At 47.2% G+C, this 18,651-nt stretch overlaps 1 protein-coding gene across 1 annotated transcript in view; it reads left to right on the top strand.

Annotated features, from left to right (window-relative positions):
• The window catches only part of RP1L1 (RP1 like 1), a 50,853-nt gene extending 39,516 nt beyond the window's left edge, over window positions 1-11,337 (top strand). Inside the window, 3 exon segments of the mRNA XM_040469757.1 lie at window positions 3,986-4,127; window positions 5,367-7,327; window positions 7,329-11,337. Coding sequence (XP_040325691.1) covers window positions 3,986-4,127; window positions 5,367-7,327; window positions 7,329-10,523 — 5,298 coding nt within the window. The 3' untranslated portion in view covers window positions 10,524-11,337.
• The last annotated feature ends 7,314 nt before the right edge of the window (window positions 11,338-18,651 follow it).

The raw sequence follows: 18,651 nt of genomic DNA, 5'->3' as shown, positions 1-18,651 counted from the left end.
AGGGACTTCCGAACTAGCAGAGCCTGAAGTTGTTGGGATGGGAAACAAAATATTTTCAGTTAGGTCATAGGTGTAACAGTGAGAGGAACTGCTCTCATTCTCACCTTTAATTCCCAGGCATCTGTTGCCTATGGAGAAACAGCACTATACTGTATATTGGTTGCCAGTCAAGAGCATGTATCACATCCTGCAAGACAATGCCTCAACATCGTAAAGTGATACCTTTCAGCTGGTGCTCAAACTGAGCCTCCCGTAGAATGATCCACTGTTCTATAAGTTATAGCTACTTTGGGGCAATGGTATATATGTCTACACAGTGAATTAAATGTGTGTTAGTGCATTGGCTCACTTTTTTTGCTATAAAATCAGTTCTTTGGATAGAACTAATCTTCATGGATTATGGCAATGATGAGTAAGGTATTTAGTAAGTCCAAGGATGGTGATACTAGAAGGATGTTGGGAAGGAAGAAAATATGTAAGCAAAATTAGTGTCTATTCCAATGAGTACACATTTCCATCATGGAGGGGGAGGGGTGGATTCAATGTCATTATCTTCACAAGAGATGGCTGGCTGAATACCTCAAGGTATGTTGCAAATTGCAAGTATTTTGGCATAAGTTTAGCATGGATCTCTGTTCTTGGCAGATTGGAGCCTCAGCAGAGTTGGCAGTCAGATCCACATGAATAAGGTAGTTTATGTTTCTAGTTCATGTTTACTTTGCCACTTTGTTTGAGCCAATTGAGCACAACTTGGGGTGGTTGGAGGAAGATAATGGCTAACATCTATTGTACAGGTCATTTGTCCACATGATTATAACCTTCTGGTGAGCATACAATGGGACACAAATGTTCTCTCTCTCTGGACACAGATTCCTCTCCAGAGTTCCTTGTCACTAACCCTCCAGTCCTACTCCTTCCAAGTCCCTGATTCTCATATTGAACTGCTAATCACTGCCCATAAATTGCCATAGAACCTCCTTCCCTTGCTCCTTCCATGAAAAGTAGCCAATCAACAACATTGTTCCTTGTACTTTCCTTCACCACTGCCCTTAATGCCCCCCTAAGTGGGTCTGTCATGCTGCAGCGGTCAATTTTTGACTTGTGTCAGCATACCCTGTGAAACCATCTGAAAGCCAGAATCAAATATTTTCATCTTCAGTTAACTGGTCATAGGGAACTTCCCCAGGAAGTTGTAGGTGTGTGGGGAGGAGAGATGGCAATGCAGCAGAAGCACGTGAACTGAGAGTGTGGTTCATGCAATTTACATATGCCTTCAGTGCAAACATCTGGAGCCTGATATAGTACATGTCACCACCACCTGATGATGGAGTGCTGCTTTGACATACCTGCTTTGTGGCTTGATGGATCATATAACAACCATTTCATTTGTATTTCAACAACTAGCAGAATCAGTTTCTGCATCTGATGTTTGACTACAAGAGAAAAAGAGTCTTTTACAGTAGTAGTAGAAGCACCCAGGTCCAGCTCCCAGAACTGAGAGCTTAGACCTTAAGCTTGCCATTTTCTTTAAGTCAGAGAAGTCAGCCTACTGTATAATCCTTTCAGCTCTCATTATCAAGGCAGCCAGGGATAGTCAAAATCCTGCTCTCAGTAAGCACTACATTCTACTATCAGAGGTGATCACTCAAGAATCTGTTTTATCACTTTGTGCCATAGGCCACCAGTGTCCCATTGTAACCAGATTATCACTGCCTTTAAACCCAATCATGTCAGATAATCAGATAACTAATCCTAGATTCCCATTCTTGAGTGTCTATTGCATGTAACAATCTCTGATACTGCACTTTTAATCAGCTATGATTCAGTACAGGAAAAAAAAAACCTCTGTAGGTATTGTAAGCACGAAGAAATTATACACAGAGAGTTTTGTGTTTAAAGATTGGGAAGCTGCAGGAGCATACATTTGATTTCTGGAACTAGTTCCGAGAACATCATTGACCTATCTGGGTAGATACCTCTCACACAATCAAGCAAGTGGGTTTTTGGGGGGCTGTCACTAGAATAATTGAGTTCAGTATCAGCTCACCACTGCTGTGGTCCAGAATCAGGCAGGTGATATACCACTACTGTTTATTGGTATCCAGAAAGCTGGTGACTAGGTACTGGAACAATGAGTGTGACTTTTGCCATCTCAGCTGCACATGCTCCTTTGTACCTTTGACTTTTTTTTTCTTGTGACAACAGTCAAAATCAAAAGAAAGATGACCTCTGCTACATTGTCATTTTCCATACCTTGTACAAGTGCATCTAATTGTTGGAAACTATTTCATGGTTAGAGTTATAGCTGCAAAGGAGTCTAGGGAGCTTTGTATGCTCTGCAGTACTGGAAATTATAGCAGAAAGAGTAAAATAGAGATTGACTAATTTAGGACATGACATCTGCACAAACTCATGAGGTGGTTAATGCCATTCTTTTATTTGCATGGGTAAGAAAACTGAGGCACAGAGGCTAAGTAGTTTGCTCATGGTTGCATGGCTGGCAAATGATACAATCATCATTAATGATTTAAGAGTTATCATGTAAGAAAACTTTTAAATTATGGCACATTGCTATGTACTAGCATGAGCTACATGCAGAGTACACAGAGAAATAAGTCTAGGTCCCTGCTTTCAATTAGCAACAGGTTAGAGGGAAGGGTGAGAGGGAGAGGTACAAACAAGTTAGAGAAAAAAATATTAGTGTAATTTCATATAGAATTACTGCAGAACTATTAGAGTTTCTGTTAACAAAAGGATGTTGTATCTCCCCAGCACAGGCTTGGGTCATAACTCAGTTTTCAGGTCCTCAACTGGGTTAACACTCTCAATAACTCTCCTTTTGTGTGTGTGGATCCTAAACCTCAACCTCTTTCCAGAATGGGAGCATCATTTAGCCCTCAATTATTTTTTTTCCCCTTAGAAAAGTCTGATTTCCTAGAAACATGACTACATCTATAAATTGATAGACTTGGGTCATGTTTGTATTTTTGTGATTGACTAGAGCTCCAAATCAACCAAGAAATGTACCCAGTAGTTTGAAACAAACTTCTAATTAACTAGGTTGAAAGATCTGATGTACAGCTAATTTAATGTCATTTGTGGAGACAGGATGCAAAAGGTCTTTTTTTTTTTCCATTTCCTTGTTAATGAACATACCCTTCTAATTTGAGAAAATAAAAAAGAACATATACAGCCCTTTGAAGATGAAACTAAATACCCCAACACTGTTACTTACAATATAATGTCATAAATAGTGCAACGTCTCACATACGCAGGGGCCTCAGGCCCACGTGAGATTTTTCTAAAAGCAGGGTCCTGTTTCCTGGAATGCAATATTGCCTGATAGGTACCCAGCCCAGGATGTCCTGGGGTGGGTGGGAAAGGATGACACAAGCCTCTGGGCAGGAGCCTAGAAAACCAATGGAGAAGCCTGGAAGAGAATGACTACCTGTAGAGAGAACAGCCTTGCCCTTTTCCACTCCAGAAGGGTTGAAGGTAGAAGCAATGGCCTCAAGATTATATTGGAAAGCACAGATAGGACCCAGGAGAGAACTCTGTGTGGGAAAAGAGTGAGATAGTAAATCAGATCTCCATAGGGAAGATGTAGGACCTTCTGGTTGTTTTTAAAAAATACGTATTCTGGAGGGTGCAAGGGCAAGCAGGGAAGTGGGCCAAAGATTTCTTGAAGTGTTTCCCACCTGAGACATCCAGAATAGTCCCTAAACCACAGGCCTCATTCGAGGTGGAGGGAGAGGGTGTAGGTAGAAAGGAAGGTCATAGTGGTAGGACCTCAGGCCCTAGCTAGTTATGGAGGTGTTATGGCAAGTGGATAGGATCCTTTCCTTGAATCAGAATTCTGGGGTGAGATGTGCAAACCTCAGGAAAGGTCCAGTGTGAGGGGATTTTTCCGGTACCTATGTCTCCTCGGGAAGAAGGTGGGTTTTGCAAGCTAAGCTTCCTAAAACTCAACACTCTCCTTCTTCAGGTGGACTCTTGGAACGGTCTGCTGCACAGCCCCTCGGTGCTAGTATGTGCTGGTTATGAGTCTTTCAAACCTCTGGCAATAGAAGATTCCAGAAGATATGGGATTGAAACTTTATCTGGGCAGATTTCAAGAAATAAAACTGGTGAGTTAGTTTTGGCGTTTCCTCAATTTTTCACTGGATAGTGGTTCAGTAGGACTGGGAAGATATCCTTTCCAGATAATTTTAAAAACCTGCCTTTTGGCCCCAATTTTGGAGTATCCTAGTTTTTTTGGGTAACTCTTGCCTTTTCCTCTTTATTATCATCATCAACCTTAATCAGGCTGAACATTTGACTGGGGTATGGAGAAAGGAGTCTGGTATTTAAGAAAACAGGAATTAGGAGATCTTTGGTAAATAAACAAAATAATATCCATTGTGAAAATCTGTTAAGAAATGACAATAATGATTTTGGTGATCGCTGCATGCCAGGTGCTAGAGGTACAAAGACCTATTAGCCACAGACCTCCCCTTTGGAGGAGCCCTCAGTCTCATTAGGTGCTTATGGAAGAGGAAAGCTTGGAAAAACCTTCCGTCCAGATGGACTCAAGTGGGGAGATCTGTTCTTTTGCTGGCTGTAGCCTCAGCCCCCACTAGTCTTTTCCTTTTGCCATGCATTAGTTCAAGAGATGAAATGAGAAAGTACTAAGGGCTTTATTCTTTCTTGGTATCCCTTCTTTCTTCTCTCAGTGGCTCCCTTTCTTTCTCTTTTCAAGGCTAGGGTGCAGGGTTGACTATCAAGACTTGCTATTGTGTGTCCAGGTCTTTCCTTGAAATCATGGATCAACCCCAAAGCTTGATGAGTGTTAGGATGATAAATCACCCTTAATAATTGAAAAGCATTTTACAGTTTCCAGTCAGACACCTGTGCAGCAGCTTATTGATTTTGCGTTCTGTGTTGGGGGTGGGCATGAGCAGGGCCAGGAATTAGCTCTGGGCACTGCTGCTCTGCCTACCAACTCTGCTATCTACCAAGAACCTACTTTGTGCTAGAACGTCTACAGAAAGTTTTATAGGCACTGCCTTGCATCATCAAAACAAACCTACTGTTATTCTTATTTTACAACTCAGTAAAGAGGCTCTGCCAAAAACTACACAGTAAGGAAGTGGCAGAGTTGAGATTGAATTCAGACTTCAATTTCATCTCACTAGGCTTTGCTGTTTCACAAACTGCAGACTGGATATTCATTCTAGAGTGGTTTCTGCCCTTACTTTGTGTTTTGGGAGGTGGTAGGGGTGTTGAGGTGATGAAAGGCTCATGACCAGCCTTTATTCTCTTACTCTGAAGCTCCCCCTAGTAGCTCACTGTCTTTCCTCTTTTTTCTTATTTTTATTATGTGCCAGGAAGCTGGGGGCCAAAGGCCAAGCAGAGTGTGATCCACTCAAGGTCCAGGTCGGGCAGTCGGCCACGGCGGTTTTCCTTGCTGTCGGAGAGGTCTGGTCTCAGTGACCCCCCAGTGTCCCTGCATCAGGCCCAGATGGGCCCTCCTTCTGAAAGATATCCTCAGGACACGCCCACCCAGCTTGGCCCATTGGTGGCCAGTGATGATGTTGAGAAAAAGGTCCACATGAATGAGGATGGCAGCCTGTCTGTAGAGATGAAAGTCCGTTTCCACCTACTTGGCGAGGATGCACTTCTGTGGTCCAGGAGGGTGGGGAGGGCCAGTGTCCTCACGGGAGCCAATGGAGAGGTCCCTGTTCTGGGGGAGGTGGATCCCCTCCACTGTGTGTGTGAGAGTCACCCTGGGGGCTCCTCGGAACCTGGAGCACAAGGACTAGGGACCTGTGAGGCAGGATGTGAAAAAGGCCTTGGCCGAGGCCGGTGGAAGCCAGGGTCTAGATATGAGATATGGATGAACCCCCTGTACTCTGCCCAGGAAGAGGGGACGGCCTCTCAGAGGAGATCCAGGTTGACCCAACACTCCTATTCCAGGAGGCCCTGGAGCCAAGGGGTCACCGGAAGGAAACGAAGCAGGAAAGACAGTGTCAGCCTTGACTCCAGTGACAGACCCCCCAAAGACTCTGAGCCCAACTCCTCCTGCTGCTCTAGGTCTCTGGAGGGCAGCATGGACAGCTGTGACCTACATGCGGCCTCTGGGGCTGCCTCCCAGAGAGAAGCAGGGAGGGAAGCTGGCAGCATGTGCAGGACTAGTAAAGACCCGGGTCCACAGGGAACAGGGCAGGACAGAGAGCACTATAGATGCCTGAAGCAGCGGAGTGGAGGCATGGCAGGTGCTACTTGTGAGTCCTCAGGGAGTGCTGGGTCTCATGAGGAGTCCAGTGAAATGGGTGAGCAGCACCAGGGCTGCCTAAGCAAGACAAGTGTCATGACTACTTCCCGGCCAAAGGCCACTCAGAGGAAAGGCCCCAGTCCTCCCACGGTGAGTCCCTCATCTTTGAGGAACAAGGACTCACAGGCAGAGGAAAGTAGACAGGGTTCCAGGTGCCCCCAGGCTAGGGGTAGGTCTGGGATGGGATCGCCCCTGGTTTCAGATCAATTTGGCTCTGGGGATACTGCAGAAAGCTGTTCTCTGCCTTCTGCCTGTGCCTCAGTCCCAGGCAGAAGAAAGCAGAAGGGCAGATCCAGGGCTGTGTCCTCTGCCAGCATTTCCAGCCACAGCCGAGGGGCCCGGATAGGCCACCCCAGGCAGCACCCCAACCGAAGGGACATCCACTGCCCGCTTGACTCAGCTGTTCCCAGGCAAGTGCCGGGGCCTTCTAGTGGAGGCAGGGCCTGCCCAGATAACCCAGCACCACACCTTTCTGGAAGCTCACCTAGTGCCAGGAACCAGGCTTCCTGGGACGCAGGGCCCCCCTCCTCTGCATCTCTTCATTCCCAGGATGTACAGGGGATTAGCAGTGCTCTCATGACCCCTGTGAGCAATTCTGACTGTACTTCCAATTTCTATCCCCCATACTCTCCCTCTGCTGAGACTGAAGGTCACTCTGAGCTCAGGGCACGGTCACCAGCTCCCTCACCTTCCAACACATCAGACCCTTTGAGCATCCAAGCTGATGGCCTGGACAAAAAGGCAGGGAATGACCTTCCCAAGCTTTCCTGGCCTTTAGTTCCACCAGTTGGAGAGCCTGAGGGAGGGATGCCAGGAGCCCACCGAGACTGCTGCTGCTCACCAATCAGCACACCCCTGTTCCATGAGACCCCCAGTGATAACATTAAGACCCTACAGACCTCCCAGCCATCAGGCAGCCAGGGGCCCTTCTCTGAGGTCTCCTTGGTATGCAGCAGGTACTGTCCCACCCCCCCCGAGGACATGGCCTTTTGTCAAGAAACACCCTTCAGGCAGCAGTAGCCTTGGTGCTGATTGGGGGCCAGATGGGAGAAAGCTGGAGGAGGAAAAGCTAGATGCACGGCCCCCACGGCCCCCGGGGTCTCAGTCAGGGGCCATGGGGAAAGCAGTCAAAGCCTTGAGAAAGGGCAGCTCTAGCTGTGGTCCCAGGTCTGGGAGAATGTTACAGGGGAAGGTTGCTGGTGGAAGGGAAAGCCTGGAGGAGCAAGAGGAAGATGGCAGAATGATGCTGGGTGCCCTACCCCGAGCCTCACCAGATGCTGTGGTCCGTGAATGGCTGAGCAACATCCCGGAGGAGCCCATACCCATGAAATGTGAGACGGTGGATGAGAGTACAGTTGTGGTGGGGGGTGATCCAGAAGGCCCCAAGGAGGACAATGCTGACAAACATTCCCAGGAAGGTCTAGGGGAGCCAGTTCTGGCCAGACAACTGTCCCATGAAGGGGCCACCAGTGAGAAAGCAGAATCAGATGGAGCCCTCCCAGTGACTAGTGATGCTCATTCCAAGTCAGGAGAGGGCCATCCTTGTAGCAGAGTTTCAGAAGTCCCCAGGGAGACTGGATCAGGCAAAGGAATGGCTGTGGACTGTGGTGTGGGTCAGTGTGTGCTTCCTCACAAGGTCTCTGCCTCCATACAGATCATGAAGGTGCTGATGGGCTCCAAGCAGGGCCGGCCCAGCAGCCTGCCTGAAGTGTCCAGTGCAGTGGGCAGGAGGCTTAGCCACTCTGCCCGGGCCCTTATCACCTGTCTTGCTGGGCTCCACTTCTTTGATGAAGACCTTAGGTCTCCTACTGACAAAGTGAGGTTCACAGAGTCTCCTCGGTACCAGGAGCTCCTGAGCACCTTCCAGGCTCTGTGGCCAGGGTGTGGCTGTAGGCAAGGCGAGCTGGATTCTGGCCTCTGGGAGCTTGGCTGGTGCAAGGCTCTGCCAGGCCTCAGGTCCCATGTCATGACTGAGGACTTCACACCAACGTCCTCATCTGGTGTGGATGTTGGCAGTGGCTCTGGAGGCTCAGGGGAAGGCAGTGGACCCTGTGCCATGGACAGCGCCCTGGTCCCTGAGAGGATAGAGCTGCCCTTGAAAATCCCCTCCCAGAGGCCTGATTCTAGAACCTCCAAGAACCAAGAGGATCCAGAAAAGCAACAGCCCAGTGTTTCTACAGCCTCTTCAAACTCCCAAGAATGGGCTTGTGCCACCAGGAAAGACAAGGCAGAAAGAAACAGTGGGGAGCAGGTGCTGGGCAGTAACCTGGATCAAGTAGTTGAAAATGCAATGCAAGAAGAGGGGGTACAACTAGAGAAAGTTGAAGAAGAAAAAGAAATAGCAGAACTGCCAGGAGAGGGTGTCCAAGGATCTCCAGAAGAGGGAAGAGTTATGGGACAAGAATCGTCAGAGGCTGACTCTGACGATGGGGAAGGTGCACAGGAAGATAAGAGTGTGCCGGAAGAGGAAGCAGGAGGAGACCCTGCCTCCACCACACTTTGCCCTCCAGGGACAAGAGAGAAACCACCAGAGCTCCCTAGGAGCCCCAGCAAGAGGGATCCAGATGCTAGCGAAAGTCAGAGTGGCCCCAACAATGAGCCTGGCTTGGAGAAGCCACCCCAAACAACTGAGACAAGCCTTGAGCAAACCCAGACCAAGTTCTTGCAAGGGCCTGGGGAGAAGAGCTCTTCTACAGCCTGCAGAGTGTCCCTGGACCCTGACATCCTCTGGGTGACCAAGTTGCTAAAGAGGATGGAGAAAGCCTTCATGACTGACCTTGCCAGAGCCACAGCCGAGATCCGAGCCCGCTGGAGCCTGCAGAGCAATGACCTTCTGGACCAAATGGTGGCAGAGTTACAGCAGGACGTGGGCCAGCGGCTCCAGGATAGCACTGAGAAAGAACTCCACAAGATCCAGAGCCGGGCAGTGGGGAGGATGCCAGGGCCAGCGAGGGAAGCCCTCAGGTGGGAGATGTCCCTGCAGACAGAGCAGCGCAGGCGTCGTCTCCGGGACCTGCGCAACCTCTCGGCTTTCTCCGAGCAGGCTCGAAGCCAGGGGCTCCTGTCCTTCCCTGTGGAGGATGTGCCAACCCTCCATGGAGCCCTGGGGACCTGGCTGGTTGGGGAGCCTGAGGGGGAGGAGTTTTGTCCCTGTGAGGCCTGCATGAGAAAGAAAGTGATCCCTACATCCCCGAAAGACATAAAGGGGGTAACCAGTGCACCCATCAAAAAGGCCTTTGACCTGCAGCACATTCTGCAAAAGAAGAAAGGAGGGTGTGCTAATGGGGAGGCAGCAGAGACAGTCCCAGAGAAGAGAGAGATGGAGCTTCTCCAGGGGGACGCCTCAGGGATAGGGACTATTGACAATGGAGGCCTGGAGCTGGGGTTAGGCCAGGATCCTGGGACAGAGGAGGGGGGTGAGGATGAGAGCAGCCAGAGCCTTGGCAGGGATGGAGACCCCCAAGTGGGAGAGGAGGGTGAAGTTGCTCAGAATGGAGAAGAGAAAACAGACCCTGGGCAAGGCAGTGTCTTCGAGGGAGTGGGCAGGGAGGAGCAGGGCTTTGGTGAGAATGATGAAAACACAGAGAAGGGCTTTAGAGCTGAGGGCAGTTTGGAAGGTGAAGCCTGCGGAGAAGGTGACCAAAGTCCAGAGGGACAGAATGATGGTGCTGTAACTACAGAGGGAGACAGGAAGCCAGAGTCAGGGGGAGGAGATCAAGGTGAGAAAGAAGGTAGCTCACAAGTTGTCTGGGTACAGGGCCAACAAGGTGAAACTTCTGGAAACAGCAGCCCAGACCAAGAGGGGAAGCCAGCAATGCTCCCTACCCCAGATGGAGACACCCCCTGCCAAAGGTCAGGCTGGAAAGCAGGCCTTGCCGCCTCTAGCACCTTTTCTCTGGGAAATTGCTCTCAGCTCTCTCAGAAAGGCTCTGAAGAAAAGCCTTCGAATGGAGACATGAGGAGCATCGAAGATGAGTCCAAGGGAATCCCCAGTCCAGAGAGAAAAGTCACAGGCATGTATCCGGAAAGCTCCACTTCTGAGCAAGAAGTGGCACCCTTGGGCCCAAGGACTCCAGAGCAGGAGGTAGGTGAGGCCTCTGGCCTAGAAGCTGAGAATGTAGTTGAAAGTCTCTCTTTCACAGAAATGAGGTCTAAAAACCTCACCAAGGACAGGACAGATGGCTTTGGCCGAGATGACTTAGATTTCTAGAGATCCAGCTGCAAGGTGGTCACAAGTCTGTTTTTATTAGTAGTTTGTCTACAAATCTGAGTGTGGCTGGGTCCCCTACAGATGCACAGAGATCATGGAGAATGATCAGGGCTTGCCAAGGACATGGTCGTACCACGCTGTCCCTGGGTTCTAAATTCTGGAGCTTCCCAAGGCCTCCCTGGCCAATCCCATGCACGTTGTGAAGAAGGCTTATCTCAGACCTGCCCTGTTACCTGAGGGCCACTGGACTCTTCCATTTTCCTGTTTGAGTCCAAGAAGATGGACCTGACTGGAAATGTTCCAGGAGTATTTTGTTTATGTGTTTGTTTTTTGCTCTCATTCTTTTGCCTATTGATCTCCAGTTATTTTTCTCCTTGGCCTCTCTTGGCATTCACCTCATTTGACTTTGAGGTGCTTTTTTCTAATCTTGAATGTATTTGGCGACTCTGCAGATGTGAATACTTGGAAAAAATGAATAAATTCAGGGTCATTGGACAAAGTTTGTTCTCAGCCCAAAAGTCCAAGTGTATTTCCTTAATTTGTATGTATATATATTCATGAATATATATATTGGTAATGGAAAAATACAGAAAATGCAAAAAGAGCAGGAAGAAAGAAAAGTAGTCACCCACAGTCCCATCACTCAGAGTTGACTCATGTTAGCATTTTGATACGGCTCCTTCCCCTTTTTTTCCTAACCATTTGATAATTGAGCTCATCATTATATGCTCCTTTTTTTTTTTTTGACTTAACAGTATAAGAATTTCCTGTATTTATCTCAAAATCTTAATAAAACTATTTTTTCATAAAACTATTTTTAATGCCTAAATAATTTATTATGCAAATATAAAATACTTTACTTCACCATTTCCTTTCCCTAGCATGGACCATTTAGATAGGTTTCATGTTTTTTCTTAACCTTTTCCCTCCTGAACTGTGGATGATTTCTCTAGAATAGATTCCCAGGCATGGAATTAGCCAAAACTACCAGCATTTTTGAGGGTTTGATATCTTGCTGCCAAATTGCTTCTCTAAAGGTCTGTACTAATAAACATCACCTGGCCCACCACTCACTCATCAGTGTTTGGTATAGCCATTAAAGATGAGAACTCTTTTGCTAATTTTATGGGCAAAAAATGGTACCTGATTTTAATGTGGTACTATTTTTGATGTGTTTGATTGCTAGTGAGATTAAAGAGTTTTCTATGTTTATTAAAAAGCTATTTGCATATAAATTTTATGTGTATGCCTTTTACCCATTTTCAACTGGGATCCTAGCTTTTTTTTTTTTTTTTTTTTTTGAGAAATTGATTTACTTGTTCCCTTTACAATTTTTTTTTAACATTCTATTCATCATTTTTGAGATTTAAAAAATGCCCTTTCTTTGTATCCTTCCACAGCAAGCCTAGGACGGGGCCCTGTCTGAGCGGGGAGCTGCCTGATGAGGCAGACTTTCTTTGACTGGTTTTCATCAGTGTTCCACTCATACAGGACCATTTTGTGTATTCAGAATTACTAAAATGGAACTTCCCCCTGGTTGTTTAAATGTAAATATTAATAACAAAAATAATAAAAAATAAAAATAAGTAAAAGGGGTGCCTGGGTGGCTCAGTAGGTTGAGCATCCAACTCTTGATTTTGGCTCAGGTCATGATCTCATGGTTCATGGGATCAAGCCCTGCATCAGGCTCTGTGCTGGCAGCATGGAGTCTGTTTACGATTCTCTCTCCCTCCCTCTCAGCTCCTTCCCCACTCACTTTCTCTCTCTAAAGTAAACAATTTTTAAAAATAAGTAAAAAAATAAAAAATAAGTGAATGTTGGGTATGGGCTGTGTCCTCACACCTGTAGTCATCTATTCTGCTTCTGAGTGCTGGAGATATTCTTAATAAAATTTGATGTGTTGTAAAATTTTCTGTGAAGATGATTCTTTGAAGTTTTTACACTAGAAATATATATACATACACACACACCTACATGCACTGGTGTCCTAGCCAGGAGCCCTCAGTGGAACAGATTGTATTGTGAGCTTAGTTTAAATACGGTGATATGCAAGGTTGTCTGGAACTTGTTGCTATTAGTTGACATGACGCATACATCATGCACCTCTTTCTGTGACTTGAGGTCCCCAGTCATCCCCTAAGAGATGTTCCAACCTTTCTGATTCCTAATCTGACCTCCCCAAACGAGAGACAGCCATCCTGGCATTCACTGACCTGGAACTTCATTGAAGTGTCATTGTCTGTCTCTAATCACCAGAATGCAATGGAAGGAGCACAGGACTTGGAGTTCTATGACCTATATAGGCTCTAGTCCCAGGGATGGCACCTCAGTTTCAACATCTGTGAAAGTAATGTTTTCCTCACTGCATTGTTAAGAAGTAAATGAGATAGCATATGAAACTTTGTTACACTCTCATGTTGGGAAAATATCAATATTTTCATTAGCATTGCTACATTTTCAGTGCCTATTATGTGTTGGTTACCATATTAGACATATGTGACCCCGTATATTCTTTCCAACATGTCTGTGAAGTAGGCAAGACCACACTGTCATCCCCTTTTCACAAATGAGGTAACCAGCGCAGAGAAGGCTTAAAACTTCTCTAAGCTCACACAGCTAGTTAGGGGAAAAGCCAAGATTTAAACACAGATGTTTCAGAGTCTAAAGTCCCTGTCTTTTTTCCATTGTATCATACTTTCTTCATTTCGACTCAGACCCTATAAATAAATAACTCAACTAAAGGTGATCAACACTTTGTTGGATGAACTTACTGCAAAATAGTTAAGACTTAGAAAAGTAAATTAGATGGGATTTATTTGCTCAACTGATTGCATTATGTCCTTAGGAATGTTCTGCGTATATATAGATATCAGGAGCTAGAGATAAGCTGGTTTCATAAAGCTAAGAGTTAAACTGGAAAGTTATCTCTCCATGGGATTTTCCTTTTAGTTACAACCTCATCTGCTTTAAGCTCCCAAATATTTCTGCCCTTTACATTTAAAAATCGCTGTTAATGGAAAACTCTGTGTTTTCTTCTGACTTGGAGATAAAGAATTCAGGGCCATCACCTAAAGTGGGGATATTTGTGTCTCTTCCTCCCTACCCCTTCTCTATAACAACCGTATTGCACAGCCTGGCTCAGGCCTCTGACATTTAGCACCTTGGGAAAATGTTGGCATTCCTGTAGTCTTAGTCCAAATCCCTGATTCCAAACTTGATTCATTCATCACTCAAAGTGATGCCAAAGTCCTTATAGTCTCAGTGGTAATGCAAACATTTCCATCTAGGGATTTCTCCTTGAAGTAAGTTGGAGAGACAAGTGAGCAATAGTAAAAAGAAACCAAACTCTCCTTTCTATCCTTGTGGCTAGCTGATGGGGATCAGAGGCTCCAGCTCAAAAGACAGCCTTTCAGTGGCTGGGAGCCAAAGACCTCCATGTCCAGGTCCTTTGCCCAGAGATTCTGACTTTATCAGTCTTGGCTAGAGCTCTAGCACTGCTATGTTGTCAAGCTCTCAGATGTATACAATGTTTAGTCAGGTGGCTCATCACTGATTTAGTCCAACTTCCTTTTTCCAGGTGAGAAAACCTGAAAAAGGGAATTGCCTAAATCACACAGCAGGGTAAGTGGCCATGCTGAGACCAGATGCCATATCTCACTTCAGACTCCTCTTTCCCAGAGCTGAGAGAGGCCCTGCAGAGGAAGGTGACAAGCAGCAAGCCCACTCCCTTGTCACCCAGACCTGTGCTCATGTCACCTGCAGGCCCACCCACCCACCCACCTTCTTCTCCCCAATTCCATGCATCTGAGTCTATACCTGAGACCCAGGCTATATGTCCAGAAGGACCCTTCTAAGGTGTTCAGGGGAGAAGTAACCTGATCTTCCTCTGCAAAACTCTCCAGGCAAGTGCAGCTTGGAAAGGGACACATCCTGAAAGATTTCCAAAGAAATCATAGACCAGGGATTCCACCTAGAGAGCTTCATTAAAATGGACAGTTCTACTGAGAAAACTCTGATTCAGTGTGTCTGAGGTGGGATTCAGGAATATGCATTTTAACAAACCCCTGGAAGAAACCCCACATACCCGCCTCCCACCACTCCCACTGAGTTGACTCCTACATTCTGTGGTCTGGCCATCCCATCAGAACTGGGTTTCCTCAGAGAGGCTGAGCACCTCTCCCCAGCCTTACCAGCTCCCCAGCCCCACCCCCACACAGTTTCTCTCTCATTATGTAGTCTGCCCAGGGGACAGTGTGGGTAAGTCACAGCAACCTTTGTCTGCCTCCCTCTCTGGAGAAGCAATTAGGGTGGGTAAAGAGAAATCTCCCTCTGCTGGTCGTCCCACCCATCCCCAGGATCCAGAGGCACAGCTGGAAGCCCGTGGCCCCCTGATTGTCAACAGTCCTCACCTGGGGCAGAAACAGACCTGGGCAGCAAAGGTCCCCAAGTTCATGCCTTCTCACTACCCCAGGCCAAGTGACCCACATTTGTTTTGTGACTTCCACTAGAGCCACCCAGACCTGGCTTCCCAAGGTAATCAGCCTCGGGTCTCTAAACCTCTGTGCAGCAACCATTCCCAGCATTTGTGTTGAGCCCCAGCATCCAGGGGGAGAGGGTGACTGCCTCCTGATGCTCCTCCTCTGGAGGCTCCACTCTCCCATTGCTTCTACACGCTCACCCCAGAGACACTTATAACATACCTGTGCCTTCATTCCTCGTGGGGTCTACCGAGTCCTATCCCAGAGCCTCCTGGGTTTTAAATTTTTAGATTTGGTTTGGAGGTGATCATAACCCAAGGTGTCAAGTTTGTTGATGAGAAGACTGATCAAAGCCCCCACAGGTCAGGAGCTTCTAGCCCCAGCTGCTATTCCTCCCCCACTTTCATCTATACCCCCCTCCCATCTCAACTCACTGTCTAGCACCTCACTCTTGACCCTGAAATCACAGCTAGTGGCCTGTTTTCCAAACAATGTAGTACTTTTTAGTCATCAACTTCCTGACTGGTAGGGCCCACTCTCCTAATGATGCCCCCCTGGCTCATGACAATGTCTCATCCTCATGGTCCCCCACTAGTCCAGCTCTGGTGCTTTCTCCATGGCCTGCATGTGAACTGGAGAAGTCCACTGGACTTCTCCCCCCTTCATCTCCCTGGATGATCTCACTCACTTTTGCTGTTTCTGCTCCAACTTTTGGGCTGATGACTTCCAAATCATCAAACCCCGTATTTCGCTGGGCTTCCAGCCCCTACATTTTCCTCAGGAGCAACACATTCAGAGCAGAACTCATCTCTCTTTCTCAGCTTTTTCCTTTCACCACATGCTCAGACCTGGCACCATATCCATCTATCCTAGACAATTCTCTCCCCAGCCACACCATGACACCTCTACCATCCATCCTAGACTCACATCTCCCCTACCACCCTCCTGGTACTATCACCCCCCATCCTAGACACATCTCTCCCCCACTGTGCCCATGGTACCACTACCATCCATCTTAGACTATCTCTCCCCCACCATGCCCATGGCACAACCATTATCCATACTAGATTTATCTCTTCTTCTATTAATCCCATCAAGTTCTCTCTCTTTATTCTATTAAAACTCCCCAGGCCTGGTTATTCAGTCCTCACCATTACTACCATTTGCCTCCAAAGAGGGTGTCCCCATTTCTCACCTTGCTCCACTCAAGTTTATCCTCACCATGGCCACCATCCCCTATCTAACAGGGCACCATGTTGCTTTCAGTTATAGCTAGGCAAGAGTCTCTCATCACCCAGAATGATGTTCCTGACTGCTCACAAATTATGCCACAGATCACAGATCAAAGGCCTTTTGGTCAACAACTTGGAAAAATCTTATGCTTTTACTAAAATAGTTTTCTAAAGCTTTGGGAGAAGGCCATTTTCTTCTTATTTGCTTTTCCCAGGATTGTGACCACAGCACATCCTAGTCTGGACTCTCCTTGCAAGGAGAGCAGCACCAGAGAAATGGCAGAGCACAGTGGTTAGTGGTATAGGCTCTAGTGGTGGACTGAGGGGCTCTCATATCACCTCCACAATCAGTCACCATTTACTTAACCTCCTTCATGTGAAAATTGAGGAAATAATAGTACTCCCCTCCTGGAGTTGTTGAGATGGTTCAGAGAGAACAAACAAAGCAATTAGCATGGTGGTGCCAACTCAACCAAAAGTTGTCAATAAAAACCTTCAGTTGTTTCACCACCATTTTGTTCTTTTTATTCAGCAGAGTCATCTATTTGGTCAAAGAAAAACAACCTAAGGCATTTTTATTTGAAGGGTGAGGGAGCTTCCCCTAAAATAGAGGCTGTCACAGTGCAGTTGGAGGAGAACGCCATGTGGGTAAAATATTATGGATACTTGACATGAGCAAGCGTCCTTTCCAGCTGGGCTGTCCAGAAAAGCACCAGAAGGACACTGACACTTGTTCTGGATCTTGAAGGATGAGCTGTAGTGTAGAGAGGTGAAGAGAAGGGCATTCCAGGTGGAGGTGATGACAGGAGTAAAGGAACAGAGAAGTCAGATATGGGTTTGAATGGTGAATAGTGAATGGTGAATGGTGAATAGTCAGGGTCTCTGGAGTCAAGCATGAGTGAACAGAGAGAGTATGGTCATGTATACAGCCCCATAGTGGAGGCGACTTGAATCCCTCAGCTGCTGGACAGCCCTGACATTTTCGCAGAGGCAGCCCTTGGATTAATTGGGTCTGCTCTAGGTCTGCATTCTGGTAACTGGACTGCTGTCTTTCAGCTATGCTTGAGTCCTTGCCTTGGGAATTCAGCTCTGTCTGGGGCCCCTTTTGATGGAGGGTACATTGCTTCTGGAGGTACAACATCCCCCTCTCCCCAAATAATCTGGGATCTCTTAGTGCACTCCTAATGTGTATCAGGAAGAGGTTTTTATGTACATTCTCACCTTTAATCCTTGCCACAACCCTACAAGGCTGTTGTATTGCCACTTTGTGGATGAAAAAATGGGTTCAGAGGTGAGTTGCCAAGGACATATGGCTGGTAGATGTGGGAGTTGTGATTTGAACTCAAATCTGAATCTCTCAAGCGTGGGCTCCCTCTTCCACACAGTCCAGCTCTGAACTCCATGCTCTGAGCATCCTCTTGCCTCACATCCCCTAGGCTGGGCTTCAAGCTCCATCATCTTTCCTTGCAGCCTCAGTATAGAGGCAGGCCAGCATGGCCACACTCTGCTGAGCTGCACCTCTGGCCATGTTGTAGTCCTGCCTTGGTCTGCTGGGCTGAACCTTCCAGGTTGTCTCATCTTGTCCCAGCTGATGTCTCCCAACCCTAGGGCTCACCCTCTTCATAGCCTCCCTGACAGCCCCATTCATCAGGCCTGTCCCTGATAAGGAACAGGGAACCTATGGTTTTCCAAAGGTGGACAGCCTTGGAAAAGCACTGAATGCTTTTGTTAGTGACAATGACTGGGGGCACTAGTGAAGTTTAGGGTGCAGGGCCAGGATGCTGAACGTCTTGCAACATGTGGGCCAGTCCCTCACAAAGATGGGTAGACTCACATTGACTGCCACAGGTATTATTATTGCTGCATTTTACAGTTGTGGAGACTGAAGTCCACGAGCACAGTGGCTTCATCAGAAGCATGGGGGGTGGGGGTGGCGCTAAGAGTGGATGAACATCCCTCTCTTGACTTCTGACTCTTCCCACTCTATCCCATAAAGAATGAGATCACTGCTAACATTCCAGACTGGCTTGGGAGCACCCTGCCTCAAGGCAAAGGGATGAACTGGGTGACCTTTCAATGCTCCATCAATCATAGTTGTTCCGGGAAAGGACAAACCCAGGGACAGATACTCATCCATTGGGTTCAATGGATGGAATGATGGGAAAGGTAAGACTTGAAAAGTGATTCATTTTCTTGGAAAAGGCTAAGCCCCACATCCTCTTTTGTTCTGCCCCAGCATGGTGAGCTTTTTCTTGCCCTATGGGAGACAGGTTCTGACAAGACAGCTCCAGAAAATGTTGGGGACTCAGGGGTAAAGAAAATGCTTTATAGCTCCTTTGTTTTGTGATCAAGGAGCAATTATCCTTTTTCCCCTCTTTGACCTCAGACTTCCAAGCACACCTGAACTTCCCAAATGCA

The sequence above is a fragment of the Herpailurus yagouaroundi genome, unplaced genomic scaffold (genome assembly GCF_014898765.1).
Source record: "Herpailurus yagouaroundi ecotype Mexico unplaced genomic scaffold, PumYag 28, whole genome shotgun sequence".
NCBI classification, from domain to species: domain Eukaryota; kingdom Metazoa; phylum Chordata; class Mammalia; order Carnivora; family Felidae; genus Herpailurus; species Herpailurus yagouaroundi.
This window is presented reverse-complemented; position numbering and strand designations above follow the sequence as displayed.